The sequence below is a fragment of the Sphaeramia orbicularis genome, chromosome 24 (assembly GCF_902148855.1).
Source record: "Sphaeramia orbicularis chromosome 24, fSphaOr1.1, whole genome shotgun sequence".
Taxonomy (NCBI): Eukaryota; Metazoa; Chordata; class Actinopteri; order Kurtiformes; family Apogonidae; genus Sphaeramia; species Sphaeramia orbicularis.
Genome location: NC_043979.1, coordinates 36,929,843 through 36,957,208, shown reverse-complemented (window position 1 = coordinate 36,957,208; position 27,366 = coordinate 36,929,843). Strand labels below are relative to the sequence as shown.

At 39.3% G+C, this 27,366-nt stretch overlaps 3 protein-coding genes and 1 non-coding gene across 5 annotated transcripts in view; 2 read left to right on the top strand and 2 right to left on the bottom strand.

Annotated features, from left to right (window-relative positions):
• The first annotated feature begins 644 nt into the window (after positions 1–644).
• Positions 645–834, top strand: LOC115415677 (U2 spliceosomal RNA). The gene has a single exon (XR_003934853.1). It is a non-coding gene; the product is annotated as a U2 spliceosomal RNA (small nuclear RNA).
• Positions 835–1,832: 998 nt separating this feature from the next.
• dynlt1b (dynein light chain Tctex-type 1b) lies at positions 1,833–3,761 on the top strand. The gene is made up of 5 exons (XM_030128727.1): positions 1,833–1,893; positions 2,116–2,157; positions 2,478–2,601; positions 2,689–2,766; positions 3,022–3,761. Exons 1-5 carry the CDS (start codon positions 1,870–1,872, stop codon positions 3,090–3,092), a joined length of 339 nt encoding a protein of 112 aa, XP_029984587.1. The 5' UTR covers positions 1,833–1,869; the 3' UTR covers positions 3,093–3,761.
• Positions 3,762–3,816: 55 nt separating this feature from the next.
• Positions 3,817–13,556, bottom strand: tmem181 (transmembrane protein 181). Of its 2 annotated transcripts, none has more exons than XM_030128725.1 (17): positions 13,209–13,556; positions 11,020–11,123; positions 10,220–10,287; positions 8,664–8,754; positions 8,444–8,568; positions 8,054–8,173; positions 7,863–7,943; positions 7,302–7,401; positions 7,033–7,163; positions 6,819–6,910; positions 6,674–6,731; positions 5,316–5,418; positions 5,172–5,223; positions 5,000–5,082; positions 4,815–4,904; positions 4,655–4,721; positions 3,817–4,581 (listed from the first exon to the last, which is right to left on the bottom strand). In XM_030128725.1, the coding sequence occupies exons 1-17, from the start codon at positions 13,340–13,342 to the stop codon at positions 4,497–4,499; spliced, it is 1,584 nt and encodes a 527-aa protein (XP_029984585.1). In that variant the 5' UTR covers positions 13,343–13,556; the 3' UTR covers positions 3,817–4,496. The 2 variants fall into 2 exon arrangements, with proteins under 2 accessions (XP_029984585.1, XP_029984586.1); XM_030128726.1 differs by lacking the exon at positions 13,209–13,556 and adding an exon at positions 11,381–11,510.
• A 3,064-nt stretch (positions 13,557–16,620) lies between these two features.
• The window catches only part of tulp4a (TUB like protein 4a), a 31,708-nt gene continuing 20,962 nt past the window's right edge, over positions 16,621–27,366 (bottom strand). Inside the window, 10 exon segments of the mRNA XM_030128752.1 lie at positions 16,621–18,707; positions 18,890–19,243; positions 19,245–22,357; positions 22,488–22,581; positions 22,732–22,903; positions 23,245–23,389; positions 24,668–24,902; positions 25,106–25,330; positions 25,946–26,112; positions 26,286–26,393. Of these exon segments, the coding sequence (XP_029984612.1) occupies positions 18,591–18,707; positions 18,890–19,243; positions 19,245–22,357; positions 22,488–22,581; positions 22,732–22,903; positions 23,245–23,389; positions 24,668–24,902; positions 25,106–25,330; positions 25,946–26,112; positions 26,286–26,393 (4,730 nt within the window). The 3' untranslated portion in view covers positions 16,621–18,590.

Genomic DNA, 27,366 nt, shown 5'->3' with positions numbered 1-27,366 from the left:
GAAGAACAAACAAACCAACTGTTAAATATTATGACAGAGGGATATTATTATTATTATTTATTTATTTTATTTTTTTTCACGTTTGTTTCTTTACATTTTTGTGTGATTTACCATGTTTTGGAAATACTTTAATCTGTCGTACTTTTCCTCATTTACAATCTGCTGGGTCACAGTGGATTGTCTCATGGCCAGTGAGGTTCGAATGATTATATATAATGTATAAACAGTGGTTAATGTTCATAACTGCAGATAACCGTCAGATATAGGCAGTTATTCGTCGGAATCGCTCATTGGGCAGTAGCTTGTCACGTGACAGCGAACGTAGTTAATTTTATTCACGACAACATCACGTCTGTGACTAAATAGTGTGAAGATGCATTATTGTGCTTTTTACAGACTAGTCTTCAGGTTTAAATTACTTGTTTTTGGTTCGTTTGCTGTGTTTGTTAAGTCAAACTTAACTGGCGCTGACGTACAGCGGTTAAACCACGACGGGACAAAAGTGTGTGTGTGTGAATGAGTGTGTGTGTGTGTGTGTGTGTGTGTGAGAGAGAGAGAGAGAGAGAGAGAGAGAGACTAGTCTGAACCAGGAGTCAGTACTACAGTGAAAAAAAGGACTATCACACTGCAACAGTTTTCGTGTTATCGCTTCTCGGCCTTTTGGCTAAGATCAAGTGTAGTATCTGTTCTTATCAGTTTAATATCTGATACGTCCCCTATCCGGGGACCATATATTAAATTGATTTTGGAATAGGGAGATGGAATAGGGGCTTGCTCCGTCCACTCCACGCATCGACCTGGTATTGCAGTACTTCCAGGAACGGTGCACCCCCCTACAAATGTACAAGATAAGAGTATTTCTTCTATGTAGAAATTGGAGTGCGGTATTCAGTGAGCGCACGAGCACTTCACCATATATATATAACGGAGTAAATAATAAGAAGCTTGGCTTCTGCCACCAGATGACGCCACAGTTAGTAATATTTGAAAACAATCAGCCAACAGTTATTCATTCTGTCTAGTGATGGAAGTTCGGTTCGTTCATGTATGAATCGCTTCCTTTGATTTACCAATTTCATAAAAAAAGAAAAAAAAAAAAGCGGGCGTTGGTCACCAACCCGTGACCAACTTGCCGGTGCTTCCAGGAACGCTGCACCACGTCCTCTGCATTTCAAATAGTAAGAGTTAGTTAAAGATAGACGTCAACACGGATGTAGTATTTGTTTCCTCCGAAAAGAATTTGATAATTTGTGATATCTATATGTATTATTCTGTTGTATTGCTGTCTTACTGTTTAAAACAAATGACATAGATAATGTAATTCTGAGAGGCATGTCATAATTTTAACAAGGATCATTTCAGTTTTTAGATTCTGTTCTCTGATTTAAGTATATTAGTCTCATCAGTAAACTCGCAGAAATGTCACATTCCAACTGGTTCCTCTGCTTTAAACATCTTTAAACTATTAAAGAAGTCCCAGACTAGTAACAATCTACAGCACAGAGCAGTAATGACAACTTGAGCAGATCAGGTCTTACACAACCTATCTGTAAATCATGTTAACTAACAATTACAGGCCATAAGGATACTAGAAATACATCTAAACACAAATATATTGTGGCTGAATTCAAAATTAACGCTATATTACACTTGTAAAAAATTTCATTAATTGATTTCTTTGATTGATTCCACTTAGATAATATATATGTATAAGTATAAATATATAACTTTTAAATAATTTTATAATAACCCTGCTTTACTCAATGGATGCCGGTTTGTGTCAAAGGCTCTTTTATTCTTCCTTTCTTCTTCTAACGTTACCGGAAGTCTAGTCCCGGGACAACCGTATTAGCTGGCGGTAGTTTAACTATGGACGAGTATCAGGAGGAGGAGGTTAGTTTCTTATTTTAATGTGACGTGAATACATTCATTTACCACAATGGAAAAACTCACTGATATTGCCCAACTTCTGTCTTTAAGGAAGAGTCGTGCAGACAATCATTTGTGATAAACCTCTGACGTTAGCTGTTCGCGTCTATGGGGAAACAAATACGTCGTTGGCTAGCTCAAATTGTAACCTTACCTAACCCTACTGTTTTGTTTTTTCTTGCAAAGACTGCATTCGCTGTTGAAGAAGTGAGCAAAATTATAAAAGAGGTAAGGGAAACATTTAATGAGTTGTGTCTGAAATACAAATAGTAACGATTATTGGTTATTTGCTAACGTTAGCAAACAGTTGGTTGCTAAGGACAGTGTTGCGGTTGCTAGGCACCGTCCCCATTAAATTTAACCTACATTACAGAGTAATTAGTTTCTTCCTAAAAGTGTTTTGTTTAAGTAAACTACATTAATTTGTCATATAGTGCAATGTTTATCATATGCCATTGATTTCGATGTATGTTGTGGATTAAAAGTTACGATATCGTTTGTTGCTCAACATCGATGTAACTAAACCTCAATTTGTAACGTTTCTGTAGTCGGTAGAATCAGCCATCGGAGGAAATGCCTACCAGCACAGCAGAGTGCATCAATGGACTACCACTGTAGTCGAGCAGTGCCTCAGTCAGCTCAGCAAACTGGGGAAGCCGTTCAAATACATTGGTTTGTGGAATTCTGCCTCAGAACCATTCTGCTAGTGGTCTTTTGTCTTTAAGTATTAGATTAGAAAACATTGTCTGTTCTTCACAGTGACCTGTGTCATCATGCAGAAGAATGGAGCTGGTCTACAAACATCTAGCGCGTGCTTTTGGGATAACACTACTGATGGTAAAAGCCCTTTATTTTTCATACAAACAACTTTTCATAGTGTATAATGTGTTATTAAAGTAGTTTAGGTGAGGCGATTTTGTAAGCGAGAAAAGAGAAAAAGCTTGCAGTAGAGGTGATGACTAAGTGATTAAAGCTGCATAATTAGTAGAGGGTGAAAATCAAAGCAATGTTTCCCACCTGTGTGCTTTTAGGCATTTCTGTTGTGCTCATTGTAAACTGATCAATATGTCTAATTTCTTTGTGCACCATCAGGAAGCTGTGCTGTAAGATGGGAGAACAAGTCCATGTACTGTATCGTCAGTGTTTATGGGTTGGCCATCTGATTAGTTACTGTGTACCTTAAGTGTTCTGCATGTAAACATTTTTCTGTATCTTTCACTAACAACTAATTTTTTTCCAACCTATTTTGATCTTAAGCTGTACATGTTTAATCAATTAAAACAATACAATACAGTATATATTTGCTTTATTTACACTTGACAGGACAGAGTGCTACGTGGTCACATTTGTTTCTGATAAAGCAACAAAAATGCAACTACTTAAAATATATAAGAACCCAAAAAAACCCTCATTTAACCATCTTAAACCCACAAAAGCTACATTCACACTGAAAGTATCAAACATATACATTTATGTCAAAGCTTTACAATTCTGAGACTAGCCCATTCAGAAGATAAACAGTGATGTAAGGACAAGGCACCATCTTGATTAGAATACAGTTATTTGTAAGAATTTAAACAGCTGTTCTTCTCCATTAGCTCTAACTTGAAAAAGCACATTTCTAAAACTTTAGGCAAAACAATGTCATGAAAAAAATTATTTAAAATAATATGTTAGACATAAGGCAAAAGATATTTGGCCAATGGAATAACTAAAGTGGTGAGATACGAAATGCTGATATAATACATCAGTAGTCCATTAACATAAAGCTATGTAAAAATCCATACAGTTCACCCACATCAAATAATACATGTGTTGTCAATTTCTGTAAATAAGTAAAAAAAAAAAAAAAATCTTAAACAAGTGCAATTACAAAGGTGGTAGGAGTTCAGTGGTACCTAGTCCAGCTAAGGCTCTCTGTATCCGTTTTCAACATGTTTTTTTTTTTTTTTAAATACAGCCAACACTGCTTTGGCACTTTAATTCTTGATTTATAAATCATTTCGGCCACAACACTGAAAAGTAGTCCGTTTGTGGCTGTAGCATGAGCTTCATGAATCTCTAACATAATTGTAATGTCACGCAGCCCTGGCCACACAAATGCATTCTGGTTATTCTCAGACTGTCAGAGAGCTGATAGGGATGGCAATAAACACATTACAAACACTTAAACACTAAAGTGGTTCAACACAAATCATTAAAATAACATTGATTTTCTTTACACACACAAATCCCAGATTAATATTAGCACTTTTCTCATTTCTGGTTTTTACAGAAAAATTTACAAAGTGGTAAAAATGCTATTGTTTGCTTTTTCTTTTTTTTTAATCGTCAGTAAATTGAAAGCAAAGAGAATGAAGAATAAATCAAAGTGACTTCGCGCCTCAGCCTCCAGTAAAATTACAATACATTCAGTCGACGTATCTTTTAAAAATAGGTTTATGTACACAGAAAGTATATTATTTTGTTTTACTGATGCAAATGTCCCTTATTTACACATACACTTGATAGTTTATTGTATTTCCAGTGTTTCCGACGGGAACACAGAAGAGAAGTCACAGATGGTTTCAGTCACTCTCACTCTCATCCTGGTACTTGGCGGTTGCTTTGATTGCACGTCCATTTTGTAAAGGCATATCTTCATAATCACTCCTTCATAAAACAGACACTCATTAGCAGGGTTACAACAGTTTGATATTTTGACAGCTGGTAAGTAAAGTCTTACCCATATATGACTTCATCATCTGAGTCATTGAGCATGGAGAAGGCAGGATTATCTTTCAGCTGGGAGTCTGAAAAATCAAACAAAACCAGATGCATCTATGAATTATCATGTACTGGAGATTAAACTGATTCAAAGGTCAAGTTTGAACTGTCTTACTTACCATACAGAGCATTTTTGGAGGGAGAATACACGAATGCTAATGTATACAAGTAGAAGTTGAGAAGCCCGTAGAATGACAAAAATTCAGCTGGTATGTCTGGAATTAAGGGATAATTCATCACTATTTAAAAAGGGATTTACATGGTACATTTCAAGTGAAACCATGGTCACAGTTTTAAAGGATATAGTTTTGGTAATGAGTAGATAATTCAGCCACAAAGTTGTTCTGGAGAGCCTTGGCACCAAATCTTAGGTAGAGAATGACCATGCTGGGAGAAAAAGGGGCCAAAGAGGTTTATCATCAGTTTCAAATTAAAAAGAAAAAGCACTTTTAGTTTTTTGTTTTCTTTAAAATCACCTTATTATTAGGACCACAAATGTCAGTGCTGTCAAAAACTTGAGTCGGAGATCTAGAGTTGAAAAAGATACAGCATGTTGAAGGTTAAACGTGTAAAAGATTTGAGATGGGTTACATTCTTAAAGGTGTACGGTGCTTAAGTACCTGAATATGGCATGTTCTTGAGCTCAGAACATGCCCTGACAATCAGGAAGACCAGGTAGAGGATGTAGACAGCAACTACAATCAAGAAGAAGACCTTCATACCCTGCAATAACAGAACACCGGACTTAAAATTAAAACCGAAAGTAGCAATATAACCAGATTGCACTGAACACATGCCACAGGTTTAATAGCACTTATTACAGGGTTGCTACAGATTTCTACAAGTTCAATTTAAGACTTTTTAAGAACTTTTTAAGACTACTTAGACAGAATTTAATGGCCATTTCACGGCCATACGGGCAAAAATTGTGACTCCTAGAATTTACAACAATTTATTTATTTACTTCAACACCTTCGTTCCCACTGTTTCGAGTAATTTCTCACTGGGGGCTGCAAAGTTAGTGATAATCAGTGTCTCATTACAATATAAATTGTTGGGTTGGAGCAGGTGGAACTACATAGATTAATGCTACTTTCTTTGCAGTGTGGACATTTCCCAGATGCATCTAAACACAACACAGCGAACAAGTTTATGGCAACATAACTTAAGGCCTACCATATCAAATTTAATACATTTTAAAGACTTTTTAAGGTATTAAATGCAGATTTGTAAATTCAAGACTTTTTAAGACTCCACGGGAACCCTGATATTTTCTGGCCTACCATGACATCAATCTCCTACTCATGCCTAAATTGGATATGAAGCTCTGGAAAGAGACTTGAACCCCACTGAAAACCTCTGAAAAGCATTTAAGAGGAAAACAGATGGCAAAAGCTGAATCACTTTTATTTTTGTTCGGAGAAGCATAAAGCATTGACAGCAGTCAGACAGACTGGACAGCATGCCAAGTCACAGTGTGACTAATCAAATACTGGTTTCTGAACTGCTTGTCAGTTAAAACACTGGTATTATTTGTATTGTCTGTGTATCATTTGAGGTTTGAAAACATTTTTTTTTTTTTTTTTTTTATTGCGACCTGTTGTAATTTTCTGCAGATAAATCCTGTAAATTTAACAATTCATTCATTTTCCGAACTGCTTAATCCTTGTGAGAGTTGCAGGGGTGCTGCAGCCTATCACTACTACTAATGGGGGAGGGAGTGGACATGTCCCCAGTTCATCACAGGGTTGACATATACAGACAAACAACCATTCACTGTCACATTCACACCTACGGGCCATGCCACCACTAAATGCTCTAAATTATATTTTTTAATTTGGATGTTGTAAATAATTTATAGCATAAACATGTTTCATACCTTTAATAGATAGATGGACTTGTAGCTGTCAGTTCAACATTTAACACAAAAGAATGATTACAATTATTACTCAAGTGCAATGAAAGGGAAAAGTCTCACCTGAAAGTTGGCAATATCCACACTGTACCTGTAAGTTGGATCTTGTAGTTCATTGACCCTAAGAAAATTATGTAAGAGTAGAAAGTTTCACTCTCAGTGTGTTCACAGTGTGACTTAAATGTCTTGCGGCCATGGTCGTACTTACGTTTGCCATATGCCCAGTGTAACAGCTGAGAGCCACAGGAGCCCTACGATGATTAGTTTTGGTAGGTAGAATGTCAGACACTTCCGCTCACCCTTGAAATGAAACGAATCCCAATATAAATGACAATACGAGGCACACAGAACATAATCTAGAATGACATAAGATGGTAAGATGACATTTAAGTATTAATTTATGGGAACAATGCTGAACTCACCTGAACCCTGATGCCATGGTACACACAGAGCCAGAACAGAAGCAGGGCACACAGGAAAAGAGCCTGAAAAAATGCATCTAAAGTCCCAGGAAACCAGCTGTTCACCAGGAATGACAGGGGGAAAAATGGATCTGAACAGTATAAAAAGAACACAAAAGTATCAAGCAAAGAAACCATGTGGAAAATTTGCATGGGTTATAAAACCACTGAAAACTGAGGGGCAAATTAAAGCTACAAGTACCTTGTGGAGAGATAATATGGAGACTCACCATTGTAAAGTAGCAGCAGAGGAAGAAGGATAGACATCCACTTCTGTTCAATGCCCCAGTCCCTCATGGAAAACTTCCTCAGTGAGTGAGCAAACATACACTGGAACATGCAGACAAAAAATATTAGTTTTCTATGAATCTCTGAATTACATCAGCCATTATTTGTTGTAGGCAGAATTAAACTGTTCCTAAGAGAATTATTTGTTACCCTTGAGTTTGTACAATGACTGAAGGAATTATTTGTTTGTAAAAGATGTGACTGAAGAGTTGTACGTTCTTGTGATTATCTGATGCTTTTCAGTGTGAAAACTTTTGTTTTGGTGAGTTTTATATAAGATGCAGTTGAGTCAGAGAATAATGTGTTCACTATAACAAGAGACTTCTGTTATGTAAATTGAATATCCTGGTATGAATTTGTTTAGAATTTGTGAGCACATATGGGCTGGACACTCCAATAAACAATCAGTGATGTTCCTGGTTACATTTCAGTCAGAGTGTGGAGGTTTGAGTGGAATACTGGTAATATGAAACTAATTATATAGAAGAAAACAGCGCTCTTACAGTCACCATGAAGGTCAGGACCACAAAGACAAAACGGAACCAGATTTCCACTTGCGAGAAAGTGGGGTTGTACATTTTCCACTGAAGACGAATTTATAAAAGGAGAAAACCAAGGAGAGAAACAAAGAGTGTAAAATAGATGGAATTGATATGTGAGAATTAATGCATAAAAAAAAACAGTTGCCGCTTACCACAAAGTTGACCTTAGTGTGACCATATGTGATGTTTTCCAGGCCTCTGAAGCTGACCCTCACCTGGTACTGGGTGTAGTTCAGGTAGCCCAAATGTAACACGATGATCTCATCACATTTCTGTTTGAACACACAAACAAAAAACCCTGCATTACTGTTGGTTCAGTGAACGGTCAGCCACATTTTTTTAATCAATAAAATATGTGGAAATAGCTGCATGTGATTCTAATATAATGAACACATTAAATTTGGCACTCATCTCTACACCGCAGCCTCAAGTTGGGTGATAAATGACATTTCCTAAACCTACACTGCTGTATTAGATGCTATTTCCTTATTAAATGATTAATGACAATTCATCAAATGTTACAGACATAGATGCTGACTGACCCTTACGGTGCCACAGTGTAATGTTCGTGACTTCTGTGGCACGTTGTTGATGGGCATGACGCTGGCATCCTGCATCACTCCCTTCAGCTCAACACTGATTGTGAAATTCTGCTTGAAGTCAACCACTAACACAGACAATCACAGAGAAACACACAGCTTTATATACATTTACATACAACACACACAAAAGTGTAGGGAAGATTTTCTGCTACATTCGTACCATTACTGTGTTCAACCTGCATCACACAGGTGAGCCATAGCTGCTGGTTGTATGTGGTGAGGGGCGGAGACACTAGACTGAAGGGTCCAGTCTGAAAAAATACATTCAGTGACAGAATTTATATATCGATCACAAAAATAAGAAAACACATTAAAATATAGAACCACCAATTACAGTCCAGTCCAAGCTGAGTTCTGTCAAATGTATCCAAAGTTCATCTTCATATTTCTCAACATTATAAGAAGTTTGCTAAAGATTATTACTATGAAGTGTTTAAACTGAGTTACACAGTTAAAGGAAATTGCAACACAATAATAAAAGGGATGTTAACTTTTAACCCTCTAATAATGTTTTTAATAAAAGCTAAATTTAGCCTCGGAATATATACTGAAATGCATAGAATTGTAAAAAAAAAAAAAAAAAAAAAAAAAAAAAAAGTGTGAATGCATTTAACCAAAATATATAGAAGATCCCAAAAGTGAGTAATTATTAGAAATTATTTCACTGCAATTTTCCAAGCAACTGCATTAGGGCACTGACTTGAAATGCATTATACAGTAAAACATTCCCCGATTTGTTTGTGCTAAACAACAAAAAAAAAAGATACAGTTTAGTTTGATGGAAACAATGGTAACAAAAGTGAGTACATCCTTACAGTGCAGTCATGTAGACCCTGCACTAAAGTCTAGTGGTTTTGAGAACACCCTACATTGTAATGAACAGTCAACTCACAAGAGTTGCACAGGTCTTTGCTATGACGTTCCTCCATTCTTCTGTGCAGACCTCTCTAAGCTGAAACTTGACGTGCCTCCACCTTGTGTTTCAGGCTTCATAACTGCTCAGTTCCATTCAGATCAGGCAAATACAAGGCCACAGCTTCAGAAAGGCAGTGGTGCTTTCAGTCACATATGGTTATCGTAGCATCATGGTTTGGAGTGCTGCATGAGCACTGCTGATGAGCTCATATTCAGTGATGTAATTAAGGATTCCACTACATACTATAACATTTTAGGGGAGAACATAGCACACAGCATCGCTCCTAGCAGACCACTGCCTATCTGAAGGTATGGCCTGGCACGTCATCTTATGTGAACACAATCGAATGCATGTGGGGCCTGAAACACAGAGTGGATGAATTTCAAGTGTCCAACATCATACATCTGAGCAGTTGTAACAAAAGAATGGAAGCACACCCTAGAAAAGACCAGTGCAACTCTTGTGAATTCAGTACTCAGTAGGGTCAAAGCTGTTCTGAAAAAACAGGAAAAATTAAAAACAATATTGACACTGGTGCAGATTCTAGTGGCTGTCTAGTCACTTTTAAGAGCAAACCTATGACCTCAATGTTTGTGCAGCTTCAACATATAACCTCCTGTACATACATTTAGCACCTGCGCCATGCTTCCAGCTTTACAAATGCAGTTAATAAATGTATAACAAGGTACACAGAAAAATGATTATTAAATAGAATTTAATGTGTTCCCATATTCACCAATAACACAACATGGATGCATCCGGCACAAGGATGATATACTCCAGTTTTAGAAATAGCTTACCTTTGCTGTGACATTTTTTACTAGCAACTGGTCACCACTGTGCTCTTGTTCAGTAATAATCCTAGGACCTGCAAATATTAATACACATTAGAAATACATTTTTCTAATGCAAAGGTGGAAAAGATATGTTTTCTGCTGGATGGTATCACTGTCGCATCCTGTAAAGGTTCATGATACATTTTTAGTTTTAAGAGCTTTGAGAGTTTTAGTTTTCTCAAATGAGTGTACTGTTTAGCATCTTTACAGATAACCCCAATGTACTAAATTGTAAATTTAAAATTTTTACCCATAAAGAGCTGTCAACTCTGGAACCAATTAGAGATAAGCCTTCCACAGCAAAGATTTAAGGGTGGGTAACAGCAAACTCGCACAGCTGTGACCATTTTAGCTAATTTTACTGTCTTTTGTGTCATTGTGCCTTTATATATATGTACTGTATTGAGGTTTTATGGATGATGAATGATGATGAGTTGAAGACTAGATATTTTGGTCAACAACAGCTAACCTCTATGTAATTCATCACTTTCACACTCACCTCTATTGGCCACATTTAAAAATTTACCTAAATTATGCTGCCAGAAAAACAGGTTTAATAAGGTACTGGGATATATCAAAATGACTCAAGTAGCTGCAGAAAAGAGGGCATGTTCTTCAGTTCAGCTATTATCAGCCCTTGATAACAGAAAGTGAAGGATTCAAACTAAGTGAGTCATTCACTTTCTCTGTGTGGAAGTCTTAACCCTAAGTACTTAACCAACACCCAACGTGGTCAGAACCACTGTAAGGATAACTTCTCATACCTGCAATCCCAATGAAGACTGTGAGGCCAAAGCAGATCAGAAACACCACGAAAACCAGGACGAAATGCCTCTTCGACAGAGTGTAGAGCCGCATGGGGGCCAGTCTGTAAAGCAAGGACAAGCACACAGAGGCTTACCACCACCCCTACCTTCTGACATCTAAAAAACACATGAAACTTACACGATTAAAACCGTTTTTTGTGACTGTCAGCCTGTCTCAAATGAGCGGATATGTCAACTAGCTTGCATGCTAGTTTATGCTAGCAGTAACAGATGGTGAAGAGCTGCACAATGGCTTTCACACTCCCGTTCACACATTTAAACATCAACGACATTTTCCCTCAATGCGTTTTACACTTACAGCTCCATAGTTTGTGATTCTTAGCCTCTCGAAGGAGAAAAGACGTTAGATTTTCGGAGTGAATCCACATCCGTATCAACATCAGGAGTGCGACAACTGGACTACAACGTCATCAAATGGGAGGGGCTGTGATCACGTGGTGTAGCGAGGAGGAAGCTGAAGTGAACAGCGTATCGACTACAGTCCACTGTTTAAAAAAAAAAAAAAAAAAAAAATACAGTCTACTGTAGACTGGCCAAGAGTCTACAGTGTCAGCCAATAGGGAGACTGGATCGTCTACAGTTCTATGGTCGGCGTCTTTCTCTTTATCATGCAGCTGTAGAAAACTGTAGAACTGTAGACGATCCGGTTTCCCTATTGGCTGACACTGTAGACTGGCCAAGAGTCTACAGTGTCGGCCAATGGGGAGGACGGATCGTCTACAGTGTCGGCCAATGGGGAGGACGGATCGTCTACAGTTCTACAGTTCTATGTTCGGCGTCTTTCACTTTATCATGCAACTGTAGAAAACTGTAGAACTGTAGACGATCCAGTCTCCCTATTGGCTGACACTGTAGACTCTAGGCCAGTCTACAGTTCGGACTGTAGACGATGCGACGTTCACTTCAGCTTCCTCAAGGGGGATTTGTTCTCCGTGTTTAAAACACATAGGTTTGTCCAACCTTCCATGAAGATTAAACAAACAATGGACTGGAAAAACTATTATAATGTTCGTAATGGACGCAGAAAAATGTTAAAGGCCAAAAGGGAAAAGAAAGGAGATCTGATACTATAGAACTTCATTTAATCAAAAAGGCTCAAATCCAAGTAAATTATGAGTTTTAACTGTTTTTTCGTCTTTTCCTCTTTTCTTTCTTTCTTTTTCTTTTTTTACTTCACCAAGAGTTAATGTCATAATTTCTTAAAGTTTTAATGTTGCCAGTCCAGTCCAAGGTGATTTTCATTCATTTCCAATATATATATTTCACTTATTTTTCACTTATTAGTTATTTTGTCATTTGTATTTTGTTATGGAGAAAAAAAGATAACTAACAGCTAATATCTGTATGTTTAAAATACAAAATTTGCGTACTGGTGGTACATGCCAAAGAACATGCAGTTTGCCTGCAGCAACATCTGCTGGGCAATGCAACATGACTCTATCTCTGGAAACATAAGGTGATTTCACCGTGTGAGTCATATCAGTAAATTGAATTTCTGAAGTGTTTGTCAACATCTATCTATCTATCTATCTATCTATCTATCTATCTATCTATCTATCTATCTATCTATCTATCTATCTATCTATCTATCTATCTATCTATCTATCTATCTATTTTCCTTAATCACTTTAGCCAGTTTATCAATGTATCTGATTGTACACAAGAACACATTTGGTGTTTAAACATCGTCCAATGTGCATTTATTTGAGGCTAAATTGCTCAGTTCCAGGTTTAACACTTGTTGCCTTTAATAAGCATCATCAGGCCTCTGTCTTGCTTTTATCTGGTTTATCTTATTTCACTTATGGAGAACGCTGAATGAATTAAACAGCTTTCACACTGCCATTAAGATCAAATATACCAGACTAAAAATATAATAGACTATACCCTGAGGCTCTTTAGAGGCCAATTATTGTTGATACTATCCAGTAAGAATAATGCAATATACCTGTATTATTCCATATAACAGAGGTGTCTTGTGTTTCAATCATACAGTAACAGACCCATCATCAGATATAACTGTCTCTATGAGCTGCAGATTGCTATATTTTAGGGTATTTGCGGCAGATCCAGTGGAACCCCGAGGATTAGTGGATGTACCGTGGAGTGGGTGACATCAGACCCACCTGTAAAATCGATCATCTCGGTAAGGTGTCAGGTCCTCCTTCAGCTCGTTGTAGGCCTCCTGTATTTTCCTACAGAAGTATTTCAGCTCGCTGTACAGAGGATTTTCCAAACCAGACGAATAGTCGGTGTCCATTATTCTACCGAGCGTCTGAAAATGGCGATGAGTGGAAAATAAACACACACACAAACACACTCACACACAAGCCACGGCCTTCAGAGAACAGCACAATGATCTGTCCGCATTGTTCGGTCGGGTTACTGAAAATGCAGCCGTAGCTGTTTTGTTTGTGTCGCTTCAAAGACAGAATAAAAGCAGTGGAAATGAGTGGGCGGAAGCGCAGGAGGGCGGGGGGTCACGTGGTCTCAGTTCAGCACCACGGACAGAGACTCAGACGGATGTGATGTGCCTCTAGTGTCTCCCCCATCTATGGATCTGTTTTACTTAAAGCTTCCATTTCCTCAAACAGTTTATAAATCTATGTTGTATCCTCCTGAGACCCAGGAAAATGAAAGTTTTAGCTTTTTCACATTAAACAATTGTCTTGATTGGAAACTGCATAATGCAACAGTTTTTTAAGATACATTTTAAAAATTATTTTTCATTTATTTAATTATTTTTGATGGAGTGTCCTTTGCAATGGACAGCATTTTAAAAGTAAAACTGTGAAACTTTTGTCCCCTACAGGAGACAAAAATGCATAGCTGAGTCTCAGGAGGATATACTGTACAATGTGCTATGTTCAGATGTAAACTAATTTATTCCCACTATTTACAACAGGGGTGTCAAACTCATTTTAACCCATAAGGACCCAAACATCCACTGGCAACTAAAAGCATCTACTGATCTAAAATATTTAATAACTGTTGATCCATAAATTCTATCAATCCATGCAAATAATTGGTGTAAAATACAGTTTGTCATCTTTTCATGGACATCAGTATGACCCACCTGGACGTTCAGAGACTCCGTAGTGAACTTGGAAACACCGTTATCTTCTACAGCATTGATTCACCAGTAAAACCCATGGAGTTGGCTCAATGACAATGGATGGAGACACTTGTTTTATGTTCAGTTATTGACAGATTTGCTGTAAAAGTCACTTTCTCTTCAGTTTTCTCTGTTTTGACTTAACCTTTGAATTTACTCTGAGTTTTCATAAACATCTACACGATCAACTAATTAAATATAGGGAAAAATAGATTATTCACACTGAAAGATGCTAAATACATAGGATAATATTACAATAAATGGCAATAAATCACTTAAGAAAGGTTAAATAGAGAGAAAACTTCATTTGTGAACTGACACAAAAGTAGCACTAGGTCTTTATGGGTTAATTCTGGGGCCACATACACCCCGATATGATTTGAAATGGACCAGACCAGTAAAATAATAAGTGAAAAAACTAAAGTTACATTATGAAAGTGTTTATATCTACTAAGTACACTTTGAAAAATGGGAATAAGATGTACAACCTGAAATTTCTACAGTAAATTAAGTACAGTTTTAACAATAATTCTTTAGCATATCATTTACATGTGCATTAACTTACAAATCACAGTGGATCTACAAAGGCACAAAACATTTAGTAACAGGCATAATATTGTTAAAATTGTAGTTATTTGTCTCAAGACATTTCATGTTAATATTTATTCAGGTTATTCACATTTTGGGGAAAATATGGTTTGTAAATGTATAGAGATAGTATTTTACTGGTCTGACCCACTTAAGATTAAGATCTAAAGTGATTGATTTTAACATCTTTGACTGTTAATATCCTATGTGTAATTTTTGCATTTGACAAACTCATTCCAAGGGCTGGATTGGACTCTTTGGTTCAGTCATTTTTGGGCCACGGGCCATATGTTTGACACCCTTGGTTTATAGGATCATGTATAAAGTCACAAAAAACAGCCCCAAACAATATTCTAGTTCTATACCTGTCCAAATCCACTGTGGTAACAATGACCTTTATCCACTAACAGACATATCTAGACAGAATATATTGGCTCAAAATAAGAAACTGTGATAAATAAAGGCAGATCTGTTTTCCAGCCTGAACACATACAGTGCACTATGAAGCCTCAGAATGTGACTGGGTAGTTTCGGAACATTTATGGGTCTGGTCCAATTACTTGTACAGTATTTAAAGTAATTTGTGACTTGGAGGAGTTAAAGTTGTGGTTATTTTCCTATAGCTGTTCAATAACCGTTCAACTTTTAACCTATCCATGTACTTAAAAAATCCAGGTAAACTGGAGTTTCTCAGCTTTTCAGTGATAAAACGCAGGCCTGTGCTGAACACTGAAACACTGGGCTGCCTTGATTGGTCAACATTTCTTAATTTGAGCCAATAAATGGCTGTGACTTGTGCAGGAAAGGTTAGATATGGACAATAATTAATATGTAACTATAACATCTATGTTAAACTTTTTAAATAATAACCAAAACTCCCTATGGGATGCACGTAAAAAAACACACCATTTTTACAGTATTTTAAGGCTTAGAAATTCATTCATTCTCACACAAAGCAAATGTCGAGTAAATATAAATGAGGGTTACATTGTGAAGAGCCTTGTGGAAACTGTGCTGCTGTTACTGGTTTGGCACTGACAGGACAAGACAAGAGTTTTTTCTGAGACAATGACGTTTTATTCAAAAGATGCGTGACATATACAATTATAAAATAATTTACATGGCATGCCTGACTATCCATTCACTATAAACGTTCAGTCACCAAATCAGACTCAGATTTTTGTCAAGTGTTTTTGTCATTTAGGTCTACATCTACAAATACAAAGCACATCTCTTTTCTAAAGGAAAAAAAGCCAAATCCTACAATATCTACAACAGGTCATCTCATAAAACCAGTTGGAAGTGAATCCTTAACCTAAGTCCATAGGCAATTCTGAACATGAACTCAGTGGCTTACACTTAGCTTGAATGTGTGAACAGTGTGTGTATGTGTAAAAAGCCATGAACACACACATTTGAAGATAATAGATTTAACACTGATGAGGTTGGTAGACTGCACAGTTGAATACAGACAAACCTGACTTGACAGTTACACTCTACAGAACTAGCCTATCAACTACACTAAACTGGGCACTTACTCATTCACATCTTTTCCATCCAATGCAAACTTCACAAAACATAGAAAATCTGAAACCCGCCCCCACGTCCCCGTCTCACAATTTGGGCTACACTTGTAACAAACTTTTATCAACACAAAGAAATGTTCAGAAACTCCACAATATACAGTATGTATAGATATTATATCTCCTTTCGGAAATAATCTCATAAATAAAATGTACAGACAGCAACTGAGATGCTGAACTCAAACAACGGTTTCAAACTGTGGTTAAAAGTAAAGGGTTTTCCCGTCTAGTAAAATATTGCACAACTAACACAAAAAAGATGTATTATTTTCTTTATGCCATGCTTATGTTCTTTTCTTTTTTTCTTTTTTTTTTTTTAAGGAACAGTAGACTTTTTTCATTCCCCAACCCTACTCCCACCTCTGACAGACATGCATCTCAATGTACGATGGAAAGACCACAGAAAACAATGTGATAATCTCATTCAAAAATTCAAAGACCAAGACAGAGTCGATCCAAAGTGACTGCTTTCTTTATAGCATTAACACTTCCTTAAGGGCCCATTTTTTTCCCCCTCAACTTTAAATGATAAGTAATATATTTTGGCACATTTATCATGACCCAATCACACCTGCATTACAACAGTTTTCTGAGAAATTCTGATTGTGTTCTTATACTAATAAAGTCTGCTGCAGGTATTTGTAACGTGCCTGACCATTTCTTCCTGTTATAACTCTCAGTCGACCCCACAGTGTGTCCTCAGAGGACACAAGCTTCACTTCCAAAAAGAAAAAGAAACCAGCTTTACAGATTTTACTTTCAGCTTAATTAATGAAATGATTTCTATTGTTTCAGCCTTCATTGGAGTTCTGACTTCAAATATTCAGTGAAAATAAATTCATCTCAACTGTTTTTCTGTATGTGTAGCTGTTCAGTTAAACACTATTACAGCTTTGCGCCACACCTGAAATAAACTAAAAACACAGTGGAGACAGGTGTAAACAGACATCTGTCAAAGTCACCCTGGTCTCTTTACAAGATTTACATGACCGATATGTATTTACACAACTTCTGAAAGAGTATGAAATGGCATAGGTGAAATATATAAAAATATTTCCTGTACCTTGCTTATGTGTTAAGTGTGGGCTTTAAGAGCAGGGACAGCCCCCCCAACTACACACTCACTTCACAGAAGTGACAGCAGGTGACACATCACTTCATGCCAGAGGTTAAGATGTTGAATCCAGGCCATGGCGACTTTTGTGCTCGTGTCACCGTATGTAGATATTCTGTTCATTACAGGATATGTCAGTCAAAGCTTTCTGTACAATCCTCTAACCTGATTTCTCCAGATAACACAGCAATGTTTAAACTCAGCCACCAGTCTCCCAAATAAAGCAGGTAGGTCAAAAACTGTCAACAGGTATGAAGATTGTAGCTCACAAACAATGACAATAATGTTAAAATAGATAAACAACAAAATGCACATATAAATTAATCCATGTAGAAGAGTAATATTTCTTCTTCCTTCAAAGTCCCAGGAAAACATGTAAAAGACTGCAGTTCATCCCAGCTCTACTTCCTCCTCACCTTCCCAAGTTAACAGTGACACCTTTCACACCAGTGAAACGTGTGAAAATATATAGTAGTGCTGCTAAATTATGCATATATCTAAACCTCAATACAAGCCCAGATAGCTTGAGATAGTAACAAAAGGAATGGCAGAGAGCAAAAAACAAAAAGACCCTCCTACCCTCCAGCACACTTAGTCATTTAATAAAATCCTAAAAGCAAAAGCAGTATAATAAAGTGGTAACCATTTCACTGAAGGTTTGTACAGCAATGGATTTCAGTGCCCAGTAGTACCTGTGCGCTCTGAGAAAAGCAACTTTAATCTCCAGAGTGTGGTTTTTCAAGTATAACTGCTGCTTCTTTAGAAAACTGCGCTTCAACAGCTCCTCTCTCTACAAAGTTTTTCTACCTAAAGCAGCATTTATTTGCATGATGATTACCAAAGCTCAGCTCTTTGGCCCTACATGCACTGCAAGGTGCCAATCGCTGCCAAAATGGAGCAAATTGAGGGCATCCTTAGCAAATGCCAACACTTGTTGCACCAAATCTAGTGGCAGCATTGTGTAGTGCAGCGTGATTGTATCTCTATGATCAGGGCTGTTGTTACAGTCCTCTCTCCAAACACAAATATCATTAATCTCAAATGAAACAACTGTGCCCCTTTGACAGATTTCACTTAAATCCCAGATAGAACTCAGGGTTCAAACATCTTATTTGAGGCGTTGAGTGACATTGGCCAAAGCCACTGCAAAGGCTTGCACAGCAGAGAAGGGATACTGAAAATCCAAGATGTAGGCATTGCCATCAATCCTGCCAAACTGCATCACCTGTGCAAACAAAGACAACATGAAAAAGTTAGTATAAAAAATGGACTGTGACAGGCTGGTAATATAAATATTCTAAATGTTTAGTTGTGCATACTATAAATATTTACTTGCAGACAGAGTGATCATCTCAGGATAATGACTGGAGGTTGTGAGTGATATTTATTGAACCATATCTCACTTACTTGTCTGCCTTCCAGTTCAATCTGAAAGTTCTTGGCAGACTCCTGCGTGACACGTCCGCCGAAGTCCAGCTGATAGACCTGTGTGGCTTCATTCCACAGTGGCTGTTTGTTGGCCATGACATACACAAATCCCTGGCTGCCCAGTCCCCTGTCCTCCTTCTCGTTGGCCTTTCGACACTTGATCTCATCCAACTCAGTGGCAGCCCTAAGGTTTCTCTTACTCTTCCAGCCCTTCTTACCGCTTTGGCACTGGTTGAGAAGCTCATCCCCACTGATAAAGAGCTCTGGCTCACTTTCTGAACTATCCTGGAACTCACTGTTGGCAGTGGCCTTACTCAGCTTCTTAGCCTTCAAACTGCTGCTCTTTTTGTCCCTTCGGCTTCTTCTTGTCCCTCCCTCCCAGCCGTGGACTGGAGATGAGAGAATTGAAATCACCTAGAGCTCTGCCTTCCTTTTTTGATTTGTTCCCTTCAGCTAATGGTGGCACATTACCTTCTTCAGCTCGACCATCCACCCTCTTACGGTTCTTTTTACTAATTTTTTCAGAGCGCTGTGGCACAGGGCTCTCAGTCAAGGAGAGCACCTCTTGAAAAGCTTCCCCAGCTTCTGCCATGGCCTCTTGTAATCCCCCATGGCTCTGCAGCTCTGCTGGTGGTGGAGGGGGGGGCGGAGGAGGAGGGGGAGGAGGAGGGGGTGAGAGAACATTTTTGTCCACTGCCATGTGGGAGGCTTTGGGTGGCAGTGGTACTGCAGGACTGGGCATAGGAGGACAAGGGTTATAAGTACCCCACGGTGTGTGAAGGGCAATAGGGGGAATAGGAAGCCCAGCACAAGCGCTTCCTCCTGGATACATGGGCGGGAGAGGACAACAGGCAAGGTTTGCCAGGTTTGCAGAGTAACCTGGTGGTAAGACAATGGTGGCATCCTGCTGTGAGAAGGGTACTGGTGCAACCACCTCCTTTGGGGAGGAGCAGGGGCGTGGTGATGTTGCAATGGGCTGGAGCTGAGCTCCCGAATAGGCAGTTGCTGGAGGGTACTGGAGAGAGATTTGATAGCCTGCAGCAGCTGCAGCAGCTTGAAATGATGCAGCACTGGGACTAGTGGGGGACTTTGGAGAAAGGACAAAAGGCAGCCTGGACACATCCAAGTGCTGAGTTGGGCTAAGAATAAGTGGGGGGGGTTTGTGGGGCCCGGGCGGTCCAGTAGGGTTCAGCGTTGCTGTCCTTTCCTGAGGAACCCACACCTCCTCTGTTGCAGCTGGGTCCCACTGGTAAGGAGGAGGCCGTTTGACGACTAGCCCTGATGCATCATTTCCTCCTAGTGCCAGATGCCTCAGAGACTGATTCAGTGTCTCATCTTCAGTAAAAGCTGAATTAACATAGTCTGCCCTGTCTCTGTTTTCTGTTCTTGCTCCTCCGGCTCCAGTCCCTGATCCTTCTAGAGCACTCAGCAGGTTGTAAGAGGACTGGGATGCCAAAGGTGTAGTGCTGTTGGAATGAACGATAACTGTGCTGTGTGGTGCTCCATTGCCAGGAGGAAAATCCTGTCTGATAATAGTCCCTCCTGCTATTCCATTAGCACTCCCAGGAGCAGTGCCTCCAACACTGGATCCACTGCTACACTGACTACAAGTGTATAAGGCTGTTGGCACTCTCTGCTGGAGAGAGGCTGCTAATGCACCACTGTTTTTAGCCTTAGGAGGCAGTGGTCTTGGCAGTTCCAGCATCTGGGAAACTTTGAGAGCAGCCTCTCTGCTGTTCCTCCTGAGAGTGGCGTGGATTAGATTGCTGTCAAGCCTTAGACCAATGTTCCGGCTAGCAGCAGCAGTGTTCTGATTGGCTGGGTCAGGGTATGGGGGAGGGTCTCCACTGGGTATAGAGTAACGAGGTGCAGTAAGTCGGTTGAGAGTGGCAGAGGTATAGGGCATCTGGATCTTCTTGCCATCAGCTGAGGAGGAGGAAGAGGATGTGACCCTGAGAGTGGCAGAGCTGCCAGGTCCCTGGAGTGTATACACATTCTGATTACAGACAAGACGTGTTCGAGGGCGACATACTTCCTCCACATTCCCACTACTGTCAAAAGTTGTTATTCTCTCGTAGCCCAGTGGTGTGGGGTACTGCGCTTGTTGCTGACCTGACGGATAAAGTGGGAAATCACCCTTCTTAAGACAAAGGTCACTAGGGGGAGGAGTACCACTGGTGCTGCCTCCTCCTCCTGTTCCAGATGCAGCACTGGGAGCAGTAGTGGAGGCTGATGCTGAGGCAGCAGCAGCTGCAGCAGCCACAGCTGCAGCAACTGTCCCGGGGTAGGGGGGTGGAGGATTCATCTTACTGAGCTCCAGAGGGGCACTGAACACCACGGTATCACCCTCGGCCAGCTGTGAAGCTGATCGAGTGGTCTTTATTTTAAGTAAATGCTCATGTTCACCTCCCACTGGTCTCTCAACCACTAAATCAGCAGGTGGATGGGGGATCTGGATCTGCAGCGCCCCTGGCTGGAGCTGGTGCACAGCTGCCCCTGAAGGCTGTCCTGGTGTCACAGAAGGAACAGGAATCTGAATTTGGAGCTGCTGCTGAAGTGGATGATGGTGCTGTGACTGTTGTTGATGGTGTATTTGCTGCTGTTGTTGCAGTTGCTGTTGAATTTGTTGCTGCTGCTGTATGTGCTGCTGCAGCTGCTGCTGCTGTATATGTTGAAGCTGCTGCTGAATGTGCTGTTGCTGAAGTTGTTGTTGTTGTAGTTGCTGGTGCTGGAGCATTTGCTGCTGCTGTTGCTGCTGCTGGAGTTGCTGTTGATGCTGAAGCTGCTGTTGCTGTTGATGCTGAAGCTGCTGTTGCTGTTGATGCTGAAGCTGTTGTTGCTGTTGATGCTGAAGCTGTTGTTGCTGAAGCTGTTGTTGATGGTGCTGTATTTGTTGATGATGTTGCAGCTGTTGCTGTTGTTGATGTTGCTGCTGCTGATGACTTGGTTGTTGATGCTGCTGTTGTGAAGGATTATGGGAAGGTGGCGGTCCAACCATGAGTCGGCTCATTTCTAGTCCTCCAAAGATGACCTGCCCTGGACTCGAGTACCTGGTGGGAACTGTGTACTGGGCTGTCAGGATGGTGTCCTGGCTTTGGTCTGATCCACTGGCAGCAGCTCCAGCTGGGCTTGCTGTGGGATTTGTAAGAACATCCAACTGAACATTTTGATTAGCTAGAAGTGATTGAACCAGACCAATGCTTTGAGCGGGGGACATGGCCTGGGCAGGACTATGAATGGGGGCGATGGGGATGTTGACAGTACAGGGAGGATTATCGTCAGCAACACCAGCAGGGCCTGTGACAGGTAGGTCATCTTCATCTTCACTGAAGACGTTGGGACTGAAGACAGGCAGGTTGATGTAGTCGATGGAGATCTTCCGAACCTCTGGCAGGTAGATGGTCATCTGTCTGGGCTGCAGATGGAGGAGGCTCGTCTTATAGATGACTGAAAGGGAAGAGACATTAAGAAGAAGTATGAGGGAAAAAAAAAAAAGAAATTTCAGAAAACAAATAGTATTAAGTTATTTAACATTTCTATTTTTCAGTTTATCTGATAAAACAAGTTAAATGGTTACCTGCACCAAGATTGGTTGGCAAAAATGTGGCTAGCCCTACAATCTTGAACTTTGTTCCCCAAATATTAGATGTGACCTGAGCTAGGTAGTTTTGCTGTAAGAAAAAAAGGCAAAGGTGTGTGTTGTTTTATGAGAGCACACCTACAAATAAAATGAATCACATTTAAAATCATAAGAAAGCTAAGTAATATTATTTTTTCTGCTTTATCATTGTAATTATACTTAAATAATTAAATTTTTTCACCTGGGTGATGTCATCTAGAGGAAATTCTCTCCGTGTTAGACTGGGTGACCCAATTGAAGGTTTCCGTATTGGTAACCTTGGTGACCTGGAGATCTCCTGTGTGGCGCGGGAAAGTTTTGGTGATTTTCTGGGATCAATGTTGATCCTGTTGGTAAAGGGACAAACTAAGTCTCTACAGAGAAGGTAGCAAATAAAAAAGAAGGTTTAGGCATGCAGTGATCAAAACAGTAAATGTCAGAACCTCTCATTTATGTGAAGGGTTAGGGAAATATTACAATCTCAATGACAACAAGAGTTTAGATCATTATATTGTAATTTTAAGAACTCTTGTTCCATCTTAAAATGGGGTTAAACAGTCTCTTCATCAAACTGAATCATTCTGCAACAAATGAACAAAAACAGGTTTTTCAATCTGTGTGTGAATACAGGAGCATCACTGTTGAAGAAATGAATATCAGATTTAAAAATATGACAAAATATGCAGCAGTACTGACAGATTAGGTATCTGGTTACCTGGGCAGTTTAGGGGATTTACTACCCCTGGATATTTTTGGAGATTTCTTGCCAACCCAGTCATCACTCAGCTCAATGTCACTGGAGTCGGAACAATTGCAGCTGTCAATCATGGCAGATATCAGACTATTGCCGTAAATCTCATCTGAGGGAAGGCAACAACAAAATAAGTCAACAGATTATCAATATGTGGGTCCTAAAATGAACATAATAGGGCTCATTTGTTTTTACGGCAAACCTTCACCCACTGTGATGCTGAAAACATAGCTCAAATGTTAATATGTGGGCATCTTAATTAACTTGTTAATGAACAAGGAGATGTGACATACTATATCACTGACAAAGTGATGTTCGAGTATTTCTTCACATACATAAAAACGTTAGCACACACAGTCCAAACTATAACCTCACTGCGTCCCTTTCCTCATTCACACTGTATAGAATCTGTGAACCACTGCTGCCCCAGTTTAGGTCAAGCTAATTTATTTGATGGACATTAAAGTGTGAATAGGCTGGAACCATTTCATGGCTGGCTTCATTTATCACTGTGGAGGGAGGGAGAGGGCTGATTTATGAGGAGCCCAGGGGCCATCAGAGCCCCCATTAAGCACTTTTTAATTAACATGGGCCCAGTGTGCCCTATGTGACTAAAACATACTCACTCTGTATGCCAAGACTAGATATTTAAATAACTGGAAAAGTACTGAATCAAGCAGATGTGACTAGGAGTAATACAGTATACATAATACAGATCTGAATCTAAAGGGATAAAAAGACAAATTGTGAATAAATACCCCACAAAAACTATAGAGATACAGTGGTGGAAAAAAACGGTTTTGGACACCCCATCTATTCTTGATATATTGCATAAAGAATTACTCTTAAATCATAGAACTCTGCCAAGTATTCTGCCAAACCTACATGCTCCTTCTGCATGTGCTCTGTTCCACTGATGTCAAAACTGAATGTTTCAGCAAGATAATGAAACACACCTAAGGCATGACATGTTAAAACTATCAAGAGCTTAGTTTTATTTTTGCTTGTTAAAAATAAACAAAAAATCATTTGCATTTCTGTCAGTCACACCTTTTGAAAAACAAAAACAATTTTTCCACAAATATTTCATTATAATATTTGAGATTGTGTAAAATTTTAAGGGTGCCCAAAAGTTTTTCCACAACCATAGATGTAAAAAAACCTTAATCTAACAAAAAATAACACTCTGATAAAAAAAAGTTAATTAGGAGAATGCTACTACTACTGTTACAATAACAGTACCCATCATAATCATACTCCATGAATAAGAAAACAGACAATTGCTCTAACAGTTTATTATTTTCACCAATCACTGTAATCACATAATGTGTTATCTGTGTATTTGTTGTGGTCAAGTAGGTTAATGTTATGAAGGAAACAGTCTGACCTGTTTTCCCATCAGTCTTTGGGTCCATGATGACAAACTCAGGCCGTAGTTTACTTATTCGTCTGCCCTTCAGGATTGGCACAAGACCCCCAAGGTACTCCAGGTACAGAGTGTAGCAGGGCCCCCCCACCTCAGGATTATCTTCTGTACGCTTCATGGTGCAATGCAGGCGTTCATTTCCAGCTGTTGGGTAGCTCACAAAATCACGCATGTTGTTGGGATCTGGGATGGGAGGCTGGAAAACATTAAGGACCTTTAATCTTCATGTTTATTTTTTACTACAGGTTAAATTGTTGATATAGCAGGGTTTAACTGTACAGGTGCATTATCCCAGAATAGTATACTCTGCTGTCTCAGAAGGTGACGGCAAAGGCACAGTATGTATCCCATAAATTACCCTCAGGCAGTGACCACCAACTCTCCCCTGTCCTGTGTTACCTTGATGGTCGGGACAAAAGCGGCAGTGACGTAAGAACAGAGGCGGGAAGGCATGGTGAGCTTGGCAACGTCTTTCTCTTCCTTCACTGCTGTAGCGATGCCCTGCTGGCAAAGAAGTTGCAGGCTGGCAACACGGTGCTCCACTCGCACGACGTAGAGCGCCGGTCCACAAGCCAAGAACAGGCGAGAGTCCCTGTGACCCCAGCACAGGGTAGTGATTGGGCGCTACAGGGTGACAGAGATTTAGGGTGAGGACCACGCTGTTCCTACTTTGTCTACATTCTGTATACAATCAGTTCACAAGGTCAAGAAGATAGACTGAGAGTTAAGGCTTCTCCACTGGAAATACTGACTACGAAGAAAAATAATAGTCTCAAAAAGAAAATAACAATAAATGAAAATGGTTTCAGCTTGACTTATCTTGAGGTTGATGTTCATTTTCCAATTTATTTTTATTTAATTTTTATTAAATACTTACTTTGATCTTAAAATAATTTTAGCGGTTAATCCAGTTATTCATTTCCGAGGATTTTGATTTTCTTTTCACTGAGGAAGGAGACCAGTAGTGAATTTTTAAAAATCCACTACTGGTCTTCAAATTTGAAGGTTTTAAGATTTAACTCATTCATTCATTAATCTACTTAAAGAGATGTGTTAAAAAATAAGACAGAAACAAAATAAAGTTAGGCATTAGATCTGTTTTTTTTTTTTAATTTTTTTTATGAAAGACAGGCAATAGTGAGGTTTTCTTAGACTGTTCTTGAAATACAGTACATAAATCCTTCAGTGGAATTACTATTTACTGATGGAAAACAAAATGACACACTGCACTTTGATTACCTGTGCTGGTGTGTCCAGTGTGTAGATGTGTTCACCCCGAACATTATAAAACTTAACAATGGCGTTCCTGGCGGTGGGAGGACAGGAGGGGTCTGGAGAGAGGAGGGTCCTCTCCATCCCTGCCACTGCAAGGAGGTCCCCCTGTGAGCACCACTGGACCACCACATCTATAACACAACAGCCAAATATATATATATAGAAGTTTGAACAATTGTAAAGAAACAATGCTAACCAATGCCTTAAGACAGACCAAAAAAAAAATAAAAATGGAACAAATAAAGTTTGAGAGAATAAACAAATCTTAGAGTTGCTTGACACTAATGATGTGACACTCATGCACCTTTCAGTCCAGTGCGGATGAGGGTGGGAGAGAGGTCATCATAGTTGTTCATCAGGCTGATGTCTCCAGAGGTGAAGCTAACTGTCAGCAGAGGTTTCTGGCTGTGCACTGAGAGGAGACGGGAAAAAAAAACCCCAATATATTACACAAGCAGTGTGAAAACAGTACATGTAACGATCACCTGAAACCAAACTTAACATGCATCTCTTTACAAGTGCTGCTGCTGCTGGACCTCTTGTTGTTTTTCATTACAGCTGATAATGAGGTATGAGCTGTATTTATACAATCCAGACATTTTAGCCCTTTACAGAGGATGTGGTGATAGATGCGATTCTAGAATGGGAAATGAAAACAGAATGAATGTGACGGAAGACTTCAACGTGAATGTTTGTGTATCACTATAAATTCAAGGAAAAGCCATCATCAAGTGTCTTAGTAAAGCATGTCCATCGTATGCTGTTAGAACAGGTTCAATTGACTCTGTAAATTCTACAGAAGAGCTGAACTGATGGTGGTGGTATAGACCACAGTCAGTCCGAAATCTTCCATAGGTGTTCATTGTGGCTGAGATACAGTGCCCGTGGAGGTCATGGCTTATTATTCATGTCATTTTCCAACACATTTAACAATTACATTGTCATCCTGGAAAAGATCACCCCATCGGGTTTGTCCTTTAATTTGTCATTTGTCTGTATTTGACTGTTGTGTATCTTTTCCAACTGTCTTCATTATTAGTTCATTTCTACTGCGTCCAAATTAAGAGGCATTTTCATCTGCTCTAACAAAAACTCAGCAAATCCCACTGCTGCATTTGTAGCTGAAACGAGTGGCATTCTGTCACACGACACTGCTATAAATAACACACCTTGAGACAACCACTCATACATTTTCTATTAAAATATCCTTGAGTATGTCCTTCCACCAAGTCCTGTAATGACCCAAATACCAACAAAAATAAAATATCCACCTCTACTTCTGCCAAATAAGAGTTAGTCTTTTTATAGTGTGACCAGTTCACAGTGGTTGTTGTACTAAATCAGATATATGATGCTGCTTTTAATGCATTGTGTCGTGCTGTTCA